The sequence below is a fragment of the Oncorhynchus masou genome, chromosome 8 (assembly GCF_036934945.1).
Source record: "Oncorhynchus masou masou isolate Uvic2021 chromosome 8, UVic_Omas_1.1, whole genome shotgun sequence".
Lineage (NCBI taxonomy): Eukaryota > Metazoa > Chordata > Actinopteri > Salmoniformes > Salmonidae > Oncorhynchus > Oncorhynchus masou.
The window spans coordinates 13,777,672-13,795,109 of NC_088219.1; the positions used below are offsets into that span (position 1 = coordinate 13,777,672).

The 17,438-nt window shown below is 38.9% G+C and overlaps 2 protein-coding genes across 3 annotated transcripts; both read right to left on the bottom strand.

Annotated features, from left to right (window-relative positions):
- Positions 1-670: 670 nt before the first annotated feature.
- Positions 671-4,814, bottom strand: LOC135544134 (sorting nexin-12-like). Of its 2 annotated transcripts, none has more exons than XM_064971538.1 (5): positions 4,458-4,814; positions 4,035-4,130; positions 3,658-3,782; positions 3,297-3,387; positions 671-2,031 (listed from the first exon to the last, which is right to left on the bottom strand). In XM_064971538.1, the coding sequence occupies exons 1-5, from the start codon at positions 4,620-4,622 to the stop codon at positions 2,023-2,025; spliced, it is 486 nt and encodes a 161-aa protein (XP_064827610.1). In that variant the 5' UTR covers positions 4,623-4,814; the 3' UTR covers positions 671-2,022. The 2 variants fall into 2 exon arrangements, with proteins under 2 accessions (XP_064827610.1, XP_064827611.1); XM_064971539.1 differs by having other exon boundaries at positions 671-2,275.
- Positions 4,815-7,224: 2,410 nt separating this feature from the next.
- LOC135544135 (cytokine receptor common subunit gamma-like) lies at positions 7,225-12,554 on the bottom strand. The gene is made up of 8 exons (XM_064971540.1): positions 12,336-12,554; positions 11,282-11,375; positions 9,815-9,981; positions 9,519-9,655; positions 9,212-9,383; positions 9,014-9,113; positions 8,789-8,858; positions 7,225-8,664 (listed from the first exon to the last, which is right to left on the bottom strand). The coding sequence occupies exons 1-8, from the start codon at positions 12,403-12,405 to the stop codon at positions 8,443-8,445; spliced, it is 1,032 nt and encodes a 343-aa protein (XP_064827612.1). The 5' UTR covers positions 12,406-12,554; the 3' UTR covers positions 7,225-8,442.
- Between the last annotated feature and the right edge of the window lie 4,884 nt (positions 12,555-17,438).

Consider the following 17,438-nt stretch of genomic DNA (forward strand, 5'->3'; position numbering starts at 1 on the left):
GCTTCACATTGATACATCCGGTGAAATATCTGTCTCATTGTTCTGTGGTGTCACTATATGTATGACATATGGCTTCCCATATACAATGTGTTGTATTACAGTCAACTTTAATTAGATTTGTGAGCCATGAACCATACAGGTCAGGTATTTTGGGGAGAAGTTTAATCCCCTTGACTACACTTTCCTTCCCCCTGTTAATCCCGCAAATTCCTAGAGTATGCTACTAAGAAATTAAAGTTTAACAGAGCAAGTAACCCCATTCATCCATCCACCAAACTACAGCACTCAGTACTTTGGTTGTCCATGGAGTGTAATCTTATATAACCATGTTGACCTATTTTTGAAGTTATTAGTTATACCAAGAGTTTACATTTTAACACAGATTATGATTGCTGGAAAATGCTTATAAAGGGAAAATAGATGGTTTATTAGAATATGACTTGCTTTCGACTAAGAACTATGTTTCCATAAACTAATCTCTTGGAGCAACAGGGACTATTCTACTTCCGGAATCAGCTGGACACCTACGAGGCCACCTAAGAAATGACATTCTAGTTAAAAATCAAATTCAGGAAATAAACAGTATGGTCCGGTACAAGATGCATTAGGAAACACATATCCCGACATGAATTTGAACAGACCATTTAAAAGAGACAACTGGACATAGCCCTACAGGTAGAGGGAATTTTATTTATGGTACAAACAAGGCAGCTCTTCTGAAAACGGAGATTAAATGTACATGATAATAATGAAGACAAAATACATACGACAAAAAAGGCATTCAAGAAATACTTTAGGTCAATAAACTTCATGCCAAAAGCTTCTTTATCAATAAAAATGTGTGGATTATTCATCAGCCCCTTGTTTTCACAGTGGTTTGATTACCTGACATTACATTCCCATAAACAGACTGAAGACGATGCAAAGACTGATAATGAACAATTCAAGGCAAACAAAGTTACAAAAAAAATCTGATAATAAAAAGTAATCATAATAGAAAAATCTAACTGCATGAGCATGTTGGAAAGCCACAAATTCTTATTTCAATGGAAAATGCAAAGAAACATGGAATGTCATGTTAGAGGAAAAGTATGGGAAGATCTCCCTTTAAAAAACCTTTTTCCAATGATGCTACATTTTGCTTAACTTTGGAAGGTACCATTGTTTACTGATATCCAGAGATTTTAATCATACAATTGGAGAAACAATTTTGGTTACTGTGGGTAACAAGGGACAGAGATACATTATGATTGAAAACTTAAAGGTATGAAATCAGACTATTAAAAAAGTGAAACATCTCCAGAAGGAATGACAGAAATAGGTATTTTTTCATTATTGATGTGTGAAAAAAAATGGGTAACCCATTAACTGGAATGACAGAACCATGAACATATAATCCTTTAGGCTATGCTGGGCAGAGAGAGTATAACAATTTCCTCTCAAACAGCTATGTATTTTCTATTAGGTTATCATATATACTTTACACGTAGACACAGCCAGTCTTCTATGGATGAAGATCATTAGAGAGAGATTGTGATTTGTGGATTAAATCATTGAAGAAAATCATTTATTGAGGGAGGGACAAAGACAAGTGAAACAAATGTAGCTGGGAGGTTGGGCAGATGAGGCATAGCTGGAATTGATACAGAGGTGGACTCAACTACAGTGTCAAATGCAATGCTTTTTTTAGGGGGAAAATTCAGTCAGATACATATTTTTTTAAAGAAAATCTCATTTCTGTTTATTTGTAAATCTGCAACTATGTACTAACTTCCCTGTAACACACCCCATTTAGTGTGCTTAGCTACACACACATTATAGGGCTGGGGAGGGCCGTGAACCGGTTTTGTTGTTGTATCTAGAAGAATATACATGTATATACATTACAAGGCATTAGAGAGACAGAGGCAGCTGTCAGAGGTGGTTGCGGCTGCGACGGGGATAGGGCTCTGTATGCTTTATCGGGACGAGGTGATAAATCAGACGGGTTCTGGCCGGTGCTATGCACATCTCGCCTCTGGATCACTGGATCTGGGATCCCAAACAATTGTGCCACATATGATCAGATATCATCTTTCCATTAGTGAAAGAGATGTTCCACACATTGTGTAAAGTCAGGTCAGATTTATTTTATTTTATACTAATTAAGCAGCACAGATATATTAGCTATGTGAACTGTCACTAACATCACAAGATTTTGTGGCCATGCTATCATCTGACTTCCAAAAGATTTTAGTGTTTAAAAAGTAAATAAACAGTCAAACTTACTTCATACCTGTATAAAAAGAGAATAAATAGAATCAGTAAACACACCACTCAATTTACCATACACAGTAGTATATACACAACATATGAAATAAAACCAAGTACCGTAATTTCCAGACTATAAGCCGCTACTTTTTTCCCACGCTTTGAACCTCGCGGCTTATACAATGACGCGGCTAATCTATGGATTTTTCCCGCTTTCACAAGATTCATGCCGTCAAAAAACTGAGCACCGTCACATAATGTGACGTAAATCGAGCGCGCTCAAACTTTCCATCATTATGGATTACGGTAGTCATTTTGTCACCCTCATCATGGCAAAGACACGGAGAAATGCATATGATGCAGTTTTCAAGTTGAAGGCGATCAATCTGGCTGTTGGAAAAGGAAATAAAGCTGCTGCACGGGAGCTTGGCCTTAATGAGTCAATGATAAGATGTTGGAAACAGCAGCGTGAGGAACTGACTCAGTGCAAAAATACAACAAAATCTTTCAGAGGGAAGAAAAGCAGATGGCCCAAACTAGAAAATGAGCTTGTAGACTGGGTCAACACACAGAGAGCAGACGGCCGAGGTGTTTCAACTGAGGCTATTCAATTCCGACACCGAAGGAGATGACTTCAGTGGACAGGAGGAAGATAGTGACCAATGACTTTCTTGGTAGGCTACTGTTTACTGCAATTATTTATTTTTTTTACAAGCCGTGTTTCGTTTAAAAGCCTATTTATTTTTGTTACAAGCCGTGTTTTGTTTAAAGGCTGTGTAAAGTTAATTTGTTTCAATGTACTGGTAGGCACCTGCGGCTTATAGACATGTGCGGCTTATTTATGTACAAAATACTTTTTTTTTTTTAATTCAGTGGGTGCGGCTTATATTCAGGTGCGCTTAATAGTCCAGAAATTACAGTATTGCACTAGTTTGAATAACAAAGAGCTCAGTGGAAAAATAACAAATGAGAGAAGGGGAACAGAGCAAGTAGAAGAGCAGAAAGCAGTCATTTCCACAGCCCATTGTCAAACCCACTGGCCGTACCTTTCCGGGAATGTAGTTACGGTCAAGGCTCTCGTCCTGCAAAAACATGTGAAGACAGCGCTCGTTTTGAGCGAGAGGATGACCTGCAATTCTAGAAAAAAAGAGAAAGACATGAATTTATAAAAAAATATATGCATTTAAACATCTTGCCAACTGTGCATTTCAAAAATGGTGTCTAAAAATATGACTTTTAGTTATCCACACCAGCAGAAGCCAATTCCAAATCTGTCACCACAACATTGTTTCAGCTTACTTCACATTATTACAAAAAGGTTGATCTTGGTTAGCTCAAAATGTATGTTTTCTCCTGGCATCGGTTGTCTCAAGATGATCCTCTAATGTTTAATAAGTTAAGACCCACCTGTTGATGAACTGCTCTAGACCCACACGTCGCTCTTCGATAAAAGCCTCTTCAAAAATGCCTTCATCCCCACGGAAAGGTAGCTGTCTCTTCAATGCCTTCCCAGGCAAGGGCGGCACTACAATCTGGAATAAATCAATAGCAATGTACTTAGTCCATAGCCTTTAAAATAGCTGATTAATTTAACCATGACTAATTACATTATTATTTCTCCAACTAATGACATTAGTAATGTAATAAGCAACTTGTGTAGACGTCACCATTGAGAAAAACCCTACTGTAATGATATGTAGATACAGTATTTATTATAGTCCATCAATATAGATCCTACCCAAAATACATTTTACCCCAAAACAAATAGATAATATTTCACTCACCTTGCTGTCTCGCTCCAACTCATTCTTCAACCACTCAAAGTCACTGTATCTTCTTCGCACAATGGAATCCTTTAACTTAAAAATCGGCAGGTTTGTCTGCATTTAATAAAAGCAGAAACAAGAATATTCTCGTCAAGAGACAGCCAACAAGTATATAACTAACGTTAGCTAACCCTGTTAGCCTAAAAGGGCTAGAAAGTTAACGTTACCTCCAAGGGTATTTTAATAACTTCCCTAGCTGACAATGCTAGGTTAGCTAGCTAGTAGGCCCGTTCTTAATACCTCAGTGAGTAGGCCGGACTAAATCCTGGGCCTCGATTTTCATCCACCTAACGTTCGTAAGCTATAACTAATTAGCTAGCTGAAAATGTTTGTAGGTTTAGCTAGATATGTAACGACAGATATCCATCTTCAGCAACCTACCCGCATACGGACTTCGTAAGTTGTGAAACGGTTCCGCCCGACTCCAACAGTTTGTGGGTCATAAACGTCAATTTCAAGAAAATTGCTGGGGGGACCATAAGCATCCGTCAGGTCCTGAGGCTTTGAATTTAACCGGCGAGTATCAGCCACTGTGGGATCTGACATTTTCCTTATCCGACAACCCAGTGAGTTCACGTCAGAACACTCAATACTGAGAAATAATTATTAGATCTCCCCTTTCATTAATTTGATGTGGTATGCAAATGTAAATGAATCTACCCTGATTTAGAGGGCCACCCTGTGCCCTCTCTCGCTACACACACCCAGCCACACTGAGGGAGTTCGATTAAGTGCACCGGGGCTATGGCCCATGACGTAAAATGGGTAAAAGCGGTGTCGAGGGGCGCCCTCTCAAATGGAACAGTAATCTGCGCCAGTCGGTCATGTTTTACCAACAAGGCAACAATATGTATCGTTCAAAAACATACAATATCTCCTTTCCTTAAAATATATGCTCAAATGTTACAACTAGTTTTCATTGGGAAGGTAGATAAAGACTTTAAAAAAAGAGCAATACATTTTGCATGTGAAAACACCGAATCCTACAAATTACTCCACGTGCTTAACCTTTCGGTGTCGGCCTAAACGGGTTCAAAAACGAACGCAATCAACGCTAACCCGGGAGTGCCCGGAGAATTAATCGAATCCCCACACTGACTGAACGTGCCACAGTATCAAATGCGATCAGTGATGAATACGTCCATTCTGGAAATGTCATAAAATAGATTCAAACGCCTCAAACGTTAGACAAACATACTGTACATGTCATGCAGTGTTTTCAGTTGAAGTTTGTTATTTGTCAGATAAACTCACTCCTGGGGGGGCTAAAGAAAGCAGGGATCAAATGTGATATTATTTTGAACACACGAGGCACAATTCAAACATAGATCTATTCATATATAGGTGTAAAATAAGCTAACAGAGGAATTAGCCAATTATAACAATTGCTTATATAACTCTATTTTTTAAAACTGCATTGTTGGTTAAGGGCTTGTAAGTAAGCATTTCTTGGCTGATTCACGTGATGTGTTGTCTCTACCTTCTTGCCTTTGTGCTGTTGTCTGTGCCCAATAAAGGTTTGTACCATGTTTTGTGCTGCTGCCATGTTGTCATGTGGTGTTGCGACCATGCTGTGTTGTCATGTGTTGCTGCCATGCTATGTTGTTGTCTTAGGTCTCTCTTTATGTAGTGTTGTGGTGTCTCTCTTGTTGTGATGTGTGTATTGCACTATATTTTTATTTTGAATCACCCATCCCCGCAGGAAGCCTTTTGCCTTTCGGTAGGCCGTCATTGTAAATAAGAAATTGTTCTTAACTGACTTGCCTAGTTAAATAAAGGTTAAATAAAATAATAAAAATGTCACAGTAAGTCAAATCAAATTGTATTTGTCACGTGCCAAATACAACAGGTGTAGACCTTACAGTGAAATGCTTACTTACAAGCCCCTAACAAACAATGCTTTAAGAAGTTAAGCATTTTAAGAGAGTTAAGAAAAAAATGGATAAGTAAAAAAAAGTAAATAGAAAATAACAAATAATTAAACAGCAGCAGTAAAATAACAAGCAAGGCTATATACAGGGGGTACCTATACAGAGTCAATGTGCCGGGGGGCACCGGTTAGTCGAGATAATTGAGATAATATGTACATGTAGGTAGAGTTAAAGTGACTACTTATAGATTATAAACAGAGAGTTGCAGCAGTGTAAAAGAGATGTCTGGGTATCCCTTTGATTAGCTGTTTAGGAGTATTATGGCTTGAGGGTAGAAGCTATTGAGAAGCCTTTTGGATCTCGACTTGGCGCTCCGGTATCGCTTGCCGTGCGGTAGCAGAGAAAACATTCTATGAGGAGGGTGGCTGGAGTCTTTGACAATTTTTAGGGCCTTCCTCTGACACCGCCTGATATAGAGGTCCTGGATTGCAGGAAGCTTGGCCCCAGTGATGTACTGGGCCGTACGCACTACACTCCGTAGTGCCTTGTGGTCTGAGGCCAAGCAGTTGCCATACCAGGCAGTGATGCAACCAGTCAGGATGCTCTCGATGGTACAGCTGAAGAACCTTTTGAGGATCTGAGGACCAATGCCAAATCTTTTCAGACTCCTGAGGGGGAATAGGCTTTGTCGCGCCCTCTTCAGGACTGCCTTAGTGTTTGGCCCATGATAGTTTGGGCCAATTCATTTGGGAACAGGTCAAAAAGCATTAAACATTTATGGCAATTTAGCTAGCTAGCTTGTTGTTGCTGGCTGGCTAATAAACATTGGGTTGTTATTTTACCTGAAATGCACAAGGTCCTCTACTCTGACAATTAATCCTCAGATAAACCGAGTTCATTTCTAGTCATCTCCCCTCCTTCAGGGCTCTTCTTCTTCTTTGGACTTTATATTGCGGTTAGCAAGCAACTTTAAAGTGCATTGTCATCACCAACTGGACTGGAATGTGGACCTCAGTTCATCTTTCAATCACCCATGTGGGTATATGCTCCTAAAAATCAATGAGGAGATGGGAGCGGTAGGACTTGCAGCGCATCAAGTGTCACAAGTAGAACCAAGTTCTATTTTATCACCTGGCTACACAGACACTCGTTGACTCGCGCAAGCAGTGTGGGTTCAATGATTGAATAACTTGTATGTGTAAAATTATTCCGCAAAGCTTGCGCACGTGACGCGAGCGGTGTGGTCAGCATGTTACTCAAGAAAGCAAAAAAAGAGACCATGTTTGTCTGCAGCTTTATTATCTCAATGACTATGTTTTTTTTTTTACATTGTTTGCAAACTGATATGACTTAAAACAGGTGGGGCACCTGCCCTGAATGACAGGTCGCCACTGGTAGGATTACAGGATATCATGCAACATTAGGAAGCAACGTTTATCATATTTATTTAAGAGGAAATAGGCCAATAGTCTATAGTAATTTTTATAGCAGTAACCCCCGCTTGGAAACAACATTTTAAAGAAAATACTATTACAATCAGATTTTTTTTAAACAGATTAAAATATACCTTATGGAACAGCGGGGACTGTGAAGAAATATACACAAAGGTACAGACACAGGCATAGGCACACAAGCACTAGTACACTCACTCTCCACACATGTACATTGTAATATTGTTGTATGGTGGTATTATACATTTTGTATTGTAGATATGCAGTGGTGTAATTATGTTGTATGATGTACTGTTTTATCTTTTGTACTATTTTATAATTTGTTTTATATGTAATGTAAGTGCCTTAATGTGTTTGGACCCCAGGAAGAGCAGTAGGTATCCCTAATACATTTAAATACAAGCTCCTTTAAAATACCATTTTAATGAAGGTATAGGCTAATATTCAACATTTCAGATGCTCCCTCTATTCCAACGAGATACAGTGTGCAATAGTACAATTTAAATTTCACAAGGGATTGTTTATAATATTAAAACTGTCAGCTGAACACTCAATCAATTCCAACTATGTTTAACCCTGTGTTAAGATAATTTTTTCATTAGCTTGTTTATGCATAGATGACTTTTTTTTCAATGACATTATTAGAACCATTTTAGACATGCACGCTCATAAGTAGCCTAGCTCATAATGCTACACTATATTGTATGTGGTCAGTTTGTGTAATTAACAGCGTTTTTTCTCACAATAGGAGGGTATGTCATTATTGCAATGTTCAGTGCATTTTATGTTTTATTCTCTCTCAAAAATCGATGCATTTAAAAATCGTACAAATGGTTGAAAATCAAACAAAAATGCTTGCATTTATTACGGATTGGGCGCCGTAATATTAAGGATATTCATATGTTAAAATTCAACAACAAAAAATATGATAGAAACTCCCTTTAGCCCATGCATACACCCATCTAATACGTATTATCAATGAGGGGGAGCAAGCAAGTGCACACCTAGGGGAGAAGGGTAATTAGAATGCAGCCATTGTAAGTCTCATTCAATACCAGCTTGTTCATTTTCACTTGTGACAGGAAAAGTGGAAGCTGAGGAGGAACACATGGACAGGAGATCTGACTGGTCTGTTGTAATGGAGAGGTTGCTCTCAGATTCACTGACGCTGCCAGTTTGGGGAACCAGACTGTACTCACGAACAGGACAGGCAAGCTCAGTGAAGTTAGACTGGAAGCAAATGTCCTTGGAGATTTGACGCCAGGCCTTTAAATGTAAAGGTTACATGTAATATGTGAGATATAAGATGGGATTTACACTGTAGATAACAGTAATAGAGAAACAAAGATTATAATGAAGTGCAATGCATGGAACCAGGGATAAATATTACCTCTACATTCTCATCTAGGTTCTTTCCTGGATTAGGCACAATGGGAATGAGGATGAATCTCAGTCGTTCTCTACAAAGAGATAGGGTCAGTTCAGAATCAGAGGATCACTTTTTTTCAGAGGAAGAATGGAGGAGACTGATTAAAAAAAAATGTAAACGATACCCCTTGATTTTAGTCTTTATTTGGGGCCTAAGTGTGGTGTTAACTTCTGTTGGCAAACCCACCTTTCCCTGTAGACCAGCATGCAGGCCAATATGAAGAGTGTCATGGTACCCACTAATGACAGTACTGGCTTCCACACAGACATTGAGCTGCCAGATATGTCTAGGCCAAAGAGAAAGGTTGACATAACAAAGTCCTGACAGAAGTCTGAGCACTACTTTATAACCATAAAGCAAAGCAGAGATGTTGTATGTAATTACCTGTGATGTTATTTCCCTTCATGGAATCCCATTGAATGGGCTGACTCCATTCACTCCAGAACTTGGACTCTCCACACATGTCGTTTACTCGTGCTCTCACTTGAAACTCATACCGACTGCTCTTTAACGGGAAAGCCACAGCATACTTCTGTTCCTTGCTTGGAGTAGAAGTCTGAAGAAAGGAACAAAGAGAGTGGAGGAGAGAGAGAGTTCTTTCAAAGATTTGTCCAGCATTTTGTTGAAAAATGACCAGTAGGCTACAGTGTCCAAACAGTGGTCCAGCTCCTGAGTCCTGACCCATGCCCACCTTCCACTTGTCGCTGTTTATTCTGTAGCGAACTTCACTCTCAATGCATAAGGTGTTCTTGCTGTTGTTCCAGTACAGATTCAGCTCTGGGTCTTTGTTCATCTCAACTGACAGGTTGACAGGAGGGTAAAGCTTCACTAGAAAAAGCGTTAAGGAGGGTCAAATGTTAACGACACATCAAATGAAGATTGAAATAGGAAAAACACAAGTTAAAAAACCTAAAGATGACTATTGCTCTTCATGTTACATGCTGTTCTGTATGTAAGGTTCTGATTTGATTGAGAAAAATAACCTACCCATGCTTTTCAGGTTATGGTTCTGCACATTACTGTTGTTCTGATGGACCAGCTTGGTTGTCAGTGTTCTAAACCTGTCAGACTTGTCATAGGACAGTCTACATCCCACAGCATAACTCTTCTCCTGGAGATATGTTGTGCACTCCTCCATATTACCTTTGATGAACCTGTGAAATTGATGGATGAGAATTAGTACCCAAGTACGGATATTCAAGATTTGACAGAGATACAATCCCCCCCTGTTTGTATTCGGACAGTGAAGCGATTATAAATGTTTTGGGTTCTATACTCCAATATTTTGGATTTGAGATGTTTCCTATGAGGCAACAGTACAGAATGTCAATTTTTATTCAAGGGTATTTTCAAACATAATGTATGTATTTTACAGTTTAGATGTCACACCCTGACCATAGTTTTCTTTGTATGTTTCTATGTTTTGTTTGGTCAGGGTGTGATCTGAATTGGCATTCTATTTTGTGTGTCTAGTTTGTCTGTTTCTATGTTTGGCCTGAAATGGTTCTCAATCAGAGGCAGGTGTTAGTCATTGTCTCTGATTGGGAAGCATATTTAGGTAGCCTGTTTGGTGTTGGGTTTTGTCCTTATGTCTGTCGTGTGCAAGTTTACACCAGTATGAGGCTGTTTCGGTTTTCATGTATTGTTTGTTTTGTATTTGATTCGTGTTTACTTCTGTTTTATTAAACATGGATCGTAATAGCCACGCCGCATTTTGGTCCGACTCTCTTTCGCCTACAGAAAACCGTGACATTAGAAATTAAAGCATTTTATGTATCTAGTCCCCCCCATTTGAAGAAGTCTTAAGTATTTGTGCAAACTAACTTATGTATTATAGTAGTCAAAAGTGACAAACTTGTTGGATGCATTTGCAGTTTGTTTTGGTTGTGTTGAGTTAAATTTTGCCTAATAGCAACTGAATGGTGAATGATGACTGGAGTAATTTTCTTTCTGTGATAAGATGTTTCTGAACACTTCTAAATTAATCCTGATAATGCCATGATTAAGAAAATAAATCATGAATAGCGATGACTGAGGAGGTTATAAAAGATACAACAAAACATACTAACCTCTCACCATTACCAATAACAGGGGAGGTTAGCATTGTTAGGGGGTATGATCTTTGTGCCTCTGCAACCTTCTCACTCATCATTTTTCAGGATTCATGATTATCCATAATCATTATAGTATCCACATGAATGTAGAAGTGTTCGGGAACATCTTAATTTCTTTATAACAATAAAAGTTACTCCAAAATGACATAATACATTATTCACCATTCAGTTCCTATTGGGCTAAATATAATCTGAAATACAACCAAAACCAAATGCAAATGCATTCAAAGAGTTTGTAGAGTCACAAGGTTGATGTGGTCATTGAGTGCTAGGAATATGGGACCAAATACTTGGCAAGCATTTTGGGCAAAGACCTCAACACCCATCACATTGCACTAACCTGCTGCTGAAAAAGGTGAAGTTGACCTCTGGGATCCTCTGTTCACTCCAGATGCAGTTGACATAATCCAGATTAATGATCAGGCAGTTTACATCTGAAAAAATTGAACAAAAGTTGAAAATCTGTTTCTAATATCTTTTAAAGGGGAGCTGTGTTATGATATCAAAATGAGTTGCATAATTACATTGGGCGTTTACAGTGTTTTAAGAGACAAATCAGATAATATATATTAAGGGTCTATACCTTCATGTATATCATGACTAGAGTACTTTTCCACCATCACATTGAATTAAATGAATCATTTTATCAGTATGTGAATGTATGAGACAAGATGGATGGCCATGTTACAGGAAACCACAAAGTAGTTGACGTCAATCTCAGACTAGCAGGGGACTTTTGGTGTCGCATCAGCAATAGAAATGGCACATGAAACTTTACTTTTCAGATTATTTTGTGTTTCTAGGAAGTTATGTAATAGTTTGATCAAATAAATTGCTATAATACCTGGTATAAAGTGTAATTTGTTAATTATTTGATGACTCCCAACGAAACAGAAGGGTAATTAAATTGGCATTATGTAATTACATTTACAAACCAGGTAAGTCGATGTACATCAATTCAATAAATATAGTTCAACCAAAAAATGGAGAGTTTTTGAAATGTAACGATTATATTTCCTGAACATAGAATACTATATGTCACAGTCTAAAACAGTTATTAATAACTGGAGAAAAAAAAAGATATATATAATTTGCTGAAACACTTTTGTGAACATTGAAAAAAAATTCAAGACAAATGTCAACTGAGCGGAAACCATCCATCAACATGAGCACACGATAAAATGATAAGATAATCAATTTTATTAACACAAATACATGTAAAAAAATTATAATAAATCCTACAAAGATTCTCTAAGATTAAAAACAGTATCAAAGGTTAAGGGCACATTGGCCGGATGTGTTGTTGTAGCACCAGGTCTTAAACAGGTTGAATAAATTAACATTAAAATAAATGGCACAGGTGTAGCATCATTATTCCAACAGGACAATCTTACTGGGGGTGGAGGGAGCCTCATATCCTTGGAGAGAGATGAGGAGAAACAACCAGCTTCCAACCATCTTCATGTCAAAATGGATGACAGTGGGAATGAACGTAACTAGCTATACGCTAATGTATTTGTGTATGGCTGCTCAGTGACTTCCTCTTTTATCCCCTTTAGATGAACATTTTTTTAAACAGCCATGGTAGGTGTTACATTTCCTGTTCCACTAGCCACATCCTTAAATCTATGAAAAACACAGAAAGACAAACTACAGGAAAGAACATTACAGGGGGATTGTACAGACCATTAATAATCTACAACTATAAAGTAAATTAACTATGCACGTTCATTAACAGTCAGTAGGTAAGCGATAAACACAGAAGCTTTGTGTGTTGTTATGTGTTAATAACATTTAGACTACGTTACTCAGCAGGATATGCGTGCGCGGGAGTTGGTTAAAGAATGCCTTGCATGGCTAAACATGGAGTTGTCAAGCTGAAGTATATGTTTATTAAAAGTAGTTAAACCTATTCCCCGGTTTGTCATTACTGTCACGACTTCCGCCGAAGTTGGCTCTCCTGCCTGTTCGAGCGGTGCTCGGCGGTCTTCGTCACCGTCCTACTAGCCACTACCGATCCCTTTTTCGTTTGTCTGTTGGTTTTGTCTTATTAGTTTCACCTGTGTGTATTTTAGTTTAATTAACGTCCATATATGTAGTGTTAGAGTTGCGTAAATTCAAATCTGGTATCAGGATAAATATAACAATGAGTTTATACTATGTATTTTTTATTAGCTAAGTAATAAATGGCAAATGCAACTTTCGTATATACGGGCTCACTGTAATACCACGCAGGGCAGAACAGAGAACTGACAAGACGTATGTAAAACAGTATTCTTTATACTGTGATAGACAGTTCCAACCCGTCTGTTGGCCTATCACAGTAGAGACTGGGCGTGGTTTAAACTTGTCCAGTCTATTGCAGGCGCTCAGGCGGGTCCCCGCCTCTTGGCGCTTCTGTTGAGAGATGTAACTTGCTTGTGAAGAACATCCAGGTTCTCATGCTCCATACCGTTATCTTGCACCTGGCTCCTGTTATCTAACAAAAGACCGCTTGTTCTCGCAACACCCCGCTTGGAAAGTGCCCCCTCCCAACTCATTGAACAGTTCCTGTCTTCATGCTTCTCTGTATTTTTCCATCATGAGAAAGTCCCATGGCCCTGATACTTTTAACCATGTTTCAAGTCAGCTATGTTGCATAACACATACATACATCCCCACAAGCCCACAGCAGATAATATTCAATCATATATATGGTAATGGCTATAATGTAAAATGCAGGATCCAACAGTAGTAGGTTGTCCCGCCCTTGTTTTGTGCGGGATTGTTATTTGTATTCATGTCAGTTGGTGTAGTGCTTGTGTTTTATTCTCCGGTCTGTCTTTGAGCCTGTGTTGGATTGTTCACCCTGTGTGTTGGGTTGACCGTGTTTTTTGTGCGCCGGAGAATAAACTGTCGTATCACTATCTGCTCTCTGCGCCTGATTCCACCCACCTTGATAATACGTGACAATTATATAAGGAACAAACATAACACTTTGTACATAATTAGATTATAAATAACACTTAATCCAATGTTAACAATTAAAAGTTAGTAAAAACAAACATTTAGTATAGTATATCCTTTTGAATTTAAAGTAGGCTGTCTATAAATATGCGTTGTGGTGATACTGATTAACTTGAAGCAAATGAGAAGTTCCTGTGTAAAACATTTTTTTTTAAGCATTTCTAAAAAGTTCCAGTTAGTGTCAGTTCCACTACTTAAGCTTCAATCAAGTTTCCAGAATTCATCAGCTACATCATCTGTCTTTTTTCTACTGAAAAAGTGTACAGGCACCAGAAGGAAGTCTGTGGCAGGGCTTTGACACGGAAACATACAGGTGTAGGACCTTAATGTGGTGACCCTGTTGTTGCAAGAACATTTCCTGCACTTCAGAAAATGCTAACTTGTTGTGTATTCAAGGTTTAAAAAGGGTTCTAAAGTTTGCAATTTCCACTTTAACATTTCAGACTTTATTTGCTCTAACAAAAATGTATCAAACCCTACACAAAAACATGTTTATAATCCACACAATAATTCTAATTTCTTATTGCTGCAGGATTAAACTCCTCAAATTAAGATCCTACATCTGTAGACCACAATTTAATCAGACCATACTATATTGAGCTAGTGTGATAAAATGTCATGCAGAGACACAAAGCTGGTGAACTATAGTGTTGCTTTTATGAAGATTGACATACAGTACAATATGTTCTTTGCAGCATTTTCCTGATAACGTTTCATCATTTGTTGTATTTTCCCTGTATCACATTGCAGACTACAATGCCTCCATTCTTGATTATGTTTTCACAATGTAATAAAAACTCCCAAAAGAGCATCCATAAACAGGAAATGACCCAAAATCAACTATTGAACCCCACCTTGACCACCCAGGGCTCTGATCTACTCTTAGAAAAAAGGGTTCCAAAAGGGTTCTTTCAGTTCTCCATAGGAGAACCCTTTCGGTTACAGGTAGAACCCTTTTGGGTTCCATGTAGAACCCTTTGTGGGAAGGAAACCCTTTTAGGTTCTAGATAGCACCTTTTTTTTCTAAGAATGCACCTGCAATTCTCCTCAGCTGGAATTTGATGCTCTCCTAACTCCTTACCACATTCATCCCACTAACTGATACAGTAGACATCACGTCAGTATGGAGGACAACATGCCTTCAGGGCCTTCAAATATACTCTTCTCTTATTATCAAAAAGTAAGTTATCTAACCTGTTTCTAATAAGTAAACACCGGTTTGCCTGCTCAAGAAGTGGTCGTTTTCTTCTCTCTAATGATGACAGTAGGTATTTTTGTCATAGATGACTGCCTTTTCCATGAGTTACTTTCTGCCTAGGAACATTCCGTTGTGTTGCTTTCTGTTAGCTAATTGTTGGATGCTGATAAGAGAGAACCGTGACTGGTGGCCCTCAGACTGGTCCCTAGGTGACTTGTTATAGAAGCGATGGTGGCACGATACCCATCCGTCATGCCGTTTCTGTGCTTATTCCGGGCTTGGGCGGTTAGGCGCCAGGCACTTTTGCAGTGTGGGGCATCACGTCCTCCCATCCTACAAACACTGCATCAGCTCCAGATGCCAATAACTTTACAAGGCCAACCAGTGGATGACCCGAGCATGGTCTGTGACCAGTGCAACCTGTTGTAACAGAGCTTTAGCACCTCAGGCCTATGAGCTGTTTTACCCCTCATCCTTTATTCTGCTGCTCTCATTAGTTGAAGGCATATTGGTTCAAGTGGTTCTACCAGCTTGATTGGCTTCCCTTGTCCCCAGGCTATTGACATATTTCTTACTCTTGTCTAAGACTCATGCCCTTGCGTTCAGTGTATGGAATCTCCTACAAGTGTCAAGGGTCCAGTCTCAATAAAAGAGATCCGGCTTTATGGGTTGTGCACCGCGTTGGACTGAAACTGAGGCATTCCAACCAAGCTGACCACAGGAAGACACTCTCTATTAATCACCACTACCTGTCATCTTTTTGGAATGGTAGAAAGCAGAGCTTCCCACTGCCTCTGCCCACTGCCGCAGACAAACAGAGAAAAACAGCGACAGAAATGCAGTAGTTCTCTGGATGCGTAATAGATAGATGGAGACGTCTATATTTTATGTTCTATATTCTATGTTCTTTATATGACTACTTCACTTGTCCCTGCAGATTTCTGGATAACCAGGGTACACTCATAATGGACTCATCTGGACTTACATTGTACTTCACGGTACATCCCAAGGATAATGAACACAGTTTCAAGACGTGATGAAATAAGCAGAAGAAAGAACAGAGGGAGATGGCTTTTTTTAATCGCTGCCTTTATCAAAACCTGTTGTACGGGTTGAGACTGAAGTGCTCCTCTTTGATCATGAAGCATCCAGTGTGAGAAGACTCCATTCAGTGGACAACCAAAGAAAAATAAAATGGAAAGCAGCTTGTGTATGTATTACATCTGTCAAACTGAGTATTGATTTAAACAACTTACAGAGATGACAGCCTTGTATAAATTAGCCACTTTTACGAAACCTTTTTGAGCCACTGTATCTACTAACAGGGCCGTAGTTTATCCCTTTGGAATAAATTCTGTTTTAACAAGTTGATTGGATATAAAGGAAAGACACTGACAGCCCTCGATATCTAATGGTCAGTGTTAATTATATAAAAGTGTATTTTTATAGTATACTTAAGCAATAAGGCACGAGGAAGTGTGGTATATGGCCAATATAACACGGCTAAGGACTGTTCTTACACGCATCGGACCGCGGATTGCTCGGATACAGCCCTCAGCTGTGCTACATTGGCCATTAACCACAAACACCCGAGATGCCTTATTGCTGTTATAAACGGTTTACCAACATAATTAGAGCAGTAAAAATACATGTTTTGTCATACCCGTGATATACGGTCTGATATACCACGGCTGTCAGCCAATCAGCATTCATGGCTCAAACCACCCAGTTTATAATGTTTACTTAGTATGTGTTTACTTCACTTGCACAACATTAGGCAGATAATGTGTATGTCTATGCCCTTGTGTGTGGTGGGGTGGGTGGAATAAGTGTTTACAGCATAAGGCATGCAACTGGCGCCACAGTTTAGGATCAGGAATCATGCCAGATATCCTGCTAAATGTTTTTAAAACACAAACATTAGGGTTGGTCAATGTCTGTGCCATCGTTACCCTAATCCATCACCTCATGGGTAAGACAACATTTAAAAGAAAATACCATGAAGCAAGTTAGTATTTAGTTTTAGATTTCACTTTAAGAAAGGATAAACATCAACTTCACGATACAATCCACTAATGTATTGATAAATGCTACCGTTTTCATTTCTTCTACTGTAACACATTTGGTAAATGGTCATTAACTGATAGTTCTGTGCCCAAAGGAGATTGTTTGTAAACAAAGTGGATGAGAGACCCTCCCTGATGGGAGGTGGCATTTACAAAAGAGGCGGAGTCTCAGGAGAAAGATGAATGACTTGTCACTGGACATTGGTTCAGGAACCTGTTCTAGTTCA